Source organism: Pantherophis guttatus, chromosome 8 (genome assembly GCF_059756535.1).
Source record: "Pantherophis guttatus breed Tessera chromosome 8, ASM5975653v1, whole genome shotgun sequence".
NCBI classification, from domain to species: domain Eukaryota; kingdom Metazoa; phylum Chordata; class Lepidosauria; order Squamata; family Colubridae; genus Pantherophis; species Pantherophis guttatus.
In genome coordinates, this window is record NC_142070.1 from 197275 (window position 1) to 202507 (window position 5233).

Here is a 5233-nt window from a genome sequence, read left to right on the forward strand (position 1 = left end):
CCCCCTGCAGCTCCACGAAGGCGTCCCTTCCCCCGAGAGGCGCTTTCCAGTGGCCGGGCTGCCTTCTCCAGCGGTTCACGTATTCACCTCTGCCCGCGAGGCCCGTCCCTCTCGCCCACGGGAGGCGGCTCTGGGGCCCGAGCGAAACGCCGCCGCTTTCCTTATCCAGAAGGAGCCCGAGCGAAGGGGGCCCAAGAACGGAGCCCGGCCTCCGGGGAAATTCCGGCACCGGGGTGGGGGGGGGGGTGGATACGGCAGCCTCATTTCTCCCACGCCTCGAGCGGCTCCAGGAAGACGCGCCTTTCACCAGGACCGGGAAGCCGCCAAAGGGGCCGAGGAACCTCCCCCTCCCCGCCCCCCCCCCCCGCAGCCTCACAGGCGGGCGGACCGCCACCGCCGCGCGCACGTGGTCCGGGTTGGGCCGCGCGGCACGGCGGGAACTGTAGTCTCTCGGCCGGCCACAGGCTCCGCCCTCCTCCACCCGGAAGTGGGCTGGCGGCTCCAAGATGGCGTCTCCTCCTCCGGGGGGCCCGATGGCGATCGTGATGCGGCTCCGGAACCAGCTGCAGGCCGTCTACAAGATGGACCCGCTGCGGAACGAGGTGAGGCGGGAGGGCGGCGGTCCTGCGCGCGTGGGAAAGGCGAACCTCGGGGCTCCGGTGCCGAAGGCGGGGCGGGCTGGTCGGGAGATGCGGGAGGTGGGGGCAGGTCTGGCCGCCCGTCCTTCGGGCAGCGGCTCTGACCCGGCCCGGCTCCCCGTCCGCCCGCAGGAGGAGGTGAAGGTGAAGATGAAGGAGCTGAACGAGCACATCGTCTGCTTCCTCTGCGCCGGCTACTTCATCGACGCCACCACCATCACCGAGTGCCTGCACACCTGTGAGTGGGGCCGGGGGGGCGGGGAGGTGGGGGCCGGGTGATTCTGCCTCCCCGGAGAAAGCTGGGCATCCGGTGCTGATCTCGCCTGGGTCTTCGCGGTGCGTTTGGGGCAGGCGCCCCCCGAGCATCTGCCACCGGCCACCGCCAGGCGCCCCCCAGCCCAGGAAAATTTGCCCTTCAGGCTCAGGAAGTTCTCCCAGAAGCGCCTGAACCTCCTTGCTCGCAGTTTTCATCCACTGGCCTATTCAGGGATTGTCAGATATTTGACAGCTGCTCTCCTGAGGCCTCCCCACTCCGGCACCTGTCCGCTGAACATACCCAGAGGAAAGAGTGGGGAACTCCCCTTTGCCATCGTGGTCACCCTCCCCTCAACCTCCCCCAGCTTGCTGCTCGAGTTCTGCTGCTCTGTGCTGCCCACAGAACTCTGCCCTGGGCCCAACAAGGCAGCGTGGAGGGAGCAGCCGCTTCTTGCCCTGACAGCTGTACCACCCTGTCACTGCTGCTATGCTGGACGGGGCCACCCAGATTCCTGGTGTATTATGATGAGCCGGGTCCTGTCGCCACTTCATCATCCAGATATAGTCCGCTTCTGCTTCATTTCAACCCAGCTCTGCCTTTTGGAGGCCTTCTGCTTTCTCCCCTCCAATCGTGGATCGAGATTTAGAGTAGCACAAGAGCCCCCTTTCTGATGGATCCCTTTGCTAATTCTATCAAAGCAGAACAGCTGCTCCTGGGGGTGGCCAGCCAGGTGTCCGTGGAACATGCCCTCATTTGGTCTGTATTTGGCTATTTCTTGAAGGAGGATCTCATGAGAGACCTTGCTGAGGTCCAGATGCTCCAGGCATTTGGCATTCCCCTCATCTGCTAAGCCAGAGACTCTATCAAAGAGGAGGGTGAGGCCAGGCAGCTATCCAAATGCTGTGGGGTTTATTCACTCAAACTATTCACTCGTTCTGCAGCACAAAGAGCAGCCTTTGAAAGAGGAAAAAACAGCATGGTCCTCTCTGCTTGCTAGAGGCAGAATGCAGCACTTGGATGCTGTCCCTGCCCCCCCAAGGCCTTGGTGGCGGCCGGTCATGGCAGCTCTTCCCTCCCGCAGTTTGCAAGAGCTGCATCGTGAAGTTCCTGCAGACCAGCAAGTATTGCCCGCTGTGCAGCACCAAGATCCACGAGACTCAGCCGCTGCTCAACCTCAAGCTGGACCGCGTCATGCAGGACATTGTCTACAAGCTGGTGCCTGGCCTGCAGGAGAGTAAGTGTGGGTGGGGACTCTGGGCCCTTCTGATCTCAAGTGCTTCTTGGGCACTTGATGATGGCCAGTGGCAGGAGATTCTTGGAAGGACCTCGCTGGCCTATGGGCAGCAGGGAAGCCCCTCGTGCCGGGCAAGCTCTTCCCAGTCACATGCAAGCAGCAGTGGAGGCTTCCAACCTCTGCCTGTGTCCATCCGGCCAGGGGGTGCTGAAAACATCCCCCTTGCCTTGGAACCACCTTGGCTGTACCCCTCCCCACCTCGCATCCCCAAGTTATGCAGCTCCTGAGAGACCTGGTGATTCTTCCTACACTGCCGTAAAGGAAGGTTCCTCCGAGGCGTGAGTCTTTGCTGGATGGCCCACACAGAGAGGCTCCCCACATGTTCCCCACGGCAACCTGTTTCTGCTACTAGACATCTTTAGGTCTAGATCCAAATGTTATTAAAGGTTTAACACCTTAGAATAGTTCTGTGCTTTTTTCCTGAAGATTATTGTAGAATCTTATTTAACCATATTTATTGTTTAGTTAAGTCATTCAGGAAACTTTTGTGAAAGGGTGATTTAAATAGCCAGTTGATCATAGCGGCTCAGCTGCCTCTATATTTTATATTTATATTTATATTTTATTTAATTTATATACCACCCTTCTCCCAAAGGACTCAGGGCAGTGAACAGCCATAATAAAACAGTGTACAAAATAGAATTTAAAAGCAGATTAAAATAAGTAAATCATAGGCCGAATTTAAAGCTCTCATTTAAAACCAATTTTAAAACCCCATTAAAACCAAATTAAAACCATTTAACCATTTATCTCTGTTGAAGGGACACACACATACACACACACAAAGTGTTCCCTGTTAGGCCAGCAAGTTGCCCCTCATCCCTTGTCTCTCTCCTTTCTCCCCCCACACCAAATATCACAGGTGAGGAGAGGAGGATCCGGGAATTCTACCAGTCCCGAGGGCTGGAGCGGGGCAGCCAGGCCAGCCACGAAGGTAAGGCTTGTCCTTCTCCTGCGCACAGCCTGCTTCAGAGGGATTTTGGTGGGCTAGAGCCCGTGGCTAATGGCCTGCCTTCCATCCCAGACCCTGCCTCGGACCGTGTGGGCCTGCCCTACACCACCTTTGACCATTCACGAGCTCATTATTACCGCTTTGACGAGCACGTCACGCTGTGCCTGGAGAAGCAGAGGTGAGGAAGGGAAGGCAAAATCGGGCTCTGGGGAGGGGCCAGGACTTGTGCCCCTGGGCTGCCCCCAGGGCCTTTGTCAGGGAAAGAGCAGCGGACAGAGAAGGTCCTTGACTTTGCTGCCCAGTAGCCTCAGTAGTGGGGGCCTGGCTGGTTTGGAGGCAGTGGGAAGGGGACTGGCATCCTATGCGATGAGTCCTCAGGGTTTTCCATCACTGCTTCCTTGCAAATGCAGGGCGAGCCTTTTGGGGAAGCCCTGGGGGTTCGCAGATTTCCTGGGGTCTGGCAGGGGGCTTCCATTCTCTGGGTGCCTGAGCTGCTTCCTCACTTCCCTCCCTTTTGAGGTGGGCCAGATTCAGCCTCTCCTGTCTTCTCCTCTTGCAGCAGTTCTGGAAAAGAGAAGAGCAAACACATCCTGCAGGTGAGGAGACCTGGAGCTTTCTGGGGTGGTTCCAGCCCCTCTTGCCACCCTCGCCCCTCTTCCCATGTGGGCACATCCCTATATGGGAAAGGGTGGTGCTGGCAGCCCCCCATCCCACCTTTCTGTACCAAAGAGCATTGGAACTGCGGGGGGATGCCCTGCAGGGCTGAGCGTCTCCTCGTCCTGCTGGCTTCATTATCACCTTCTTCACTCACCCTGCCCCCCACAGCAAAAGTATGTCCGCTGCTCCGTGCGGGCCCAGATCCGCCACCTTCGCCGGGTTTTGTGTTGCCGACTGGAACTGGCCTTGCAATATGTGAGTGAGGGTCCCACCTGGTCCAGGAGGGTTTGCAGGCCATGTGCCAAGGCCCCAGGGAGGGAGCTTTCTGGCCCCTCCTAATGGGTATGCTGGGCACCTCTCCCACCCAGGTACAGATCCTGTTTGACAACGAAGTGCTTCCAGATCACCTGACCCTGAAACAACTTTGGCTCACCCGCTGGTTTGGCAAGGTAGGGGCACATTCTGGGGTGGGCTGCCCTCTTCCCTGCCCCCAGGCAGAGCACTCACTCAACTCTCTTCTCTTCCAGCCGGCCCCGCTGCATCTGAACTACAGTGTGAAGGAGAAGAGGAGGTAGGGGGCGATGGACCGTGATGTACCCTCCCCCCCCCACCGCCCTTTAATTTAAGGATCTCTGCTCTTCCACGGGCATTTATTTTTGTAATAAAAAGACTGATGGTGGCCTTCTGGGATCCAGCAGTTGGCTCCTTGAATGAACAGGAATCTCTTTTGGAGGGTGGGGGGTAGCTGCTGAAGCTAAAGCTGCGATTCTCCAGATTGGCCAGCCGAGGGCAGGGCCACTCCTACTCAACTCTGGCATGGAGGATGGATCCCCCCCATTCTCTCCCTCGCCCCTGTCCCCAGGCAGTGGTTTAATGAGCCTCAGCTAAGGCCTGTTTACCAAGCGGCAGTTGCTGTGGGTCAGGCTGGGAAAATTAATCCTCACCAAGCCTCCCCCCCATCCAGGAGAAGGAGTGAGGAGGAAGGCTCTCCCCCCCCCCCCCCATAGTTTGTCTGCCTCTCTCTCAGTGAAGTCTTGAGGCTGGAAAGCCTTCCCCCAGACAGCCAATCAGGACCCATTGTTTGAGCTGCCCGGGACCCCCAGCACTTCTGCATTCCCCAAGCTGGGCTGCTGTCAGGTTGGAGTTTGGTCTGGTGGTGATAGCTTGCCTGGTTGCGCTGCAGCCATGGGGCTGAGCAGCTGCTGTGCCCTCTGGTCCTGGGGGCTGCCCCTGGAATAGGGGCCCTGAGCTTTGTAGAGTCCTGGGTCCTTCTCAGAGCAGAGGTTGAGGGGGGGGCAACGAACAGTGGGGTCCCTGCTCCGATGATGCCCATCTCTTCTCCAGGGCCTCTTCCCAGACTTTGGGGGAGCAGCTCACTCTTTGGAAGTCCTCCCTGCATTGATAACAAGGACCAGTTGAGGTCCCTAAGGCCCCCC

At 58.4% G+C, this 5233-nt stretch overlaps 1 protein-coding gene across 3 annotated transcripts; it reads left to right on the plus strand.

Annotated features, from left to right (window-relative positions):
* The first annotated feature begins 343 nt into the window (after positions 1 to 343).
* Positions 344 to 4487, plus strand: PCGF1 (polycomb group ring finger 1). 3 transcript variants are annotated; one of them, XR_004592678.3, is made up of 9 exons: positions 344 to 602; positions 771 to 876; positions 1976 to 2128; positions 3051 to 3122; positions 3213 to 3318; positions 3660 to 3736; positions 3966 to 4052; positions 4166 to 4246; positions 4325 to 4487. XR_004592678.3 is itself a non-coding variant. In XM_034426054.3 (9 exons), the coding sequence occupies exons 1-9, from the start codon at positions 507 to 509 to the stop codon at positions 4370 to 4372; spliced, it is 786 nt and encodes a 261-aa protein (XP_034281945.2). In that variant the 5' UTR covers positions 344 to 506; the 3' UTR covers positions 4373 to 4487. The 3 variants fall into 3 exon arrangements, 2 of the variants coding, with proteins under 2 accessions (XP_034281945.2, XP_034281946.2); XM_034426054.3 differs by having other exon boundaries at positions 3700 to 3736; XM_034426055.3 differs by having other exon boundaries at positions 427 to 602; positions 3703 to 3736.
* The last annotated feature ends 746 nt before the right edge of the window (positions 4488 to 5233 follow it).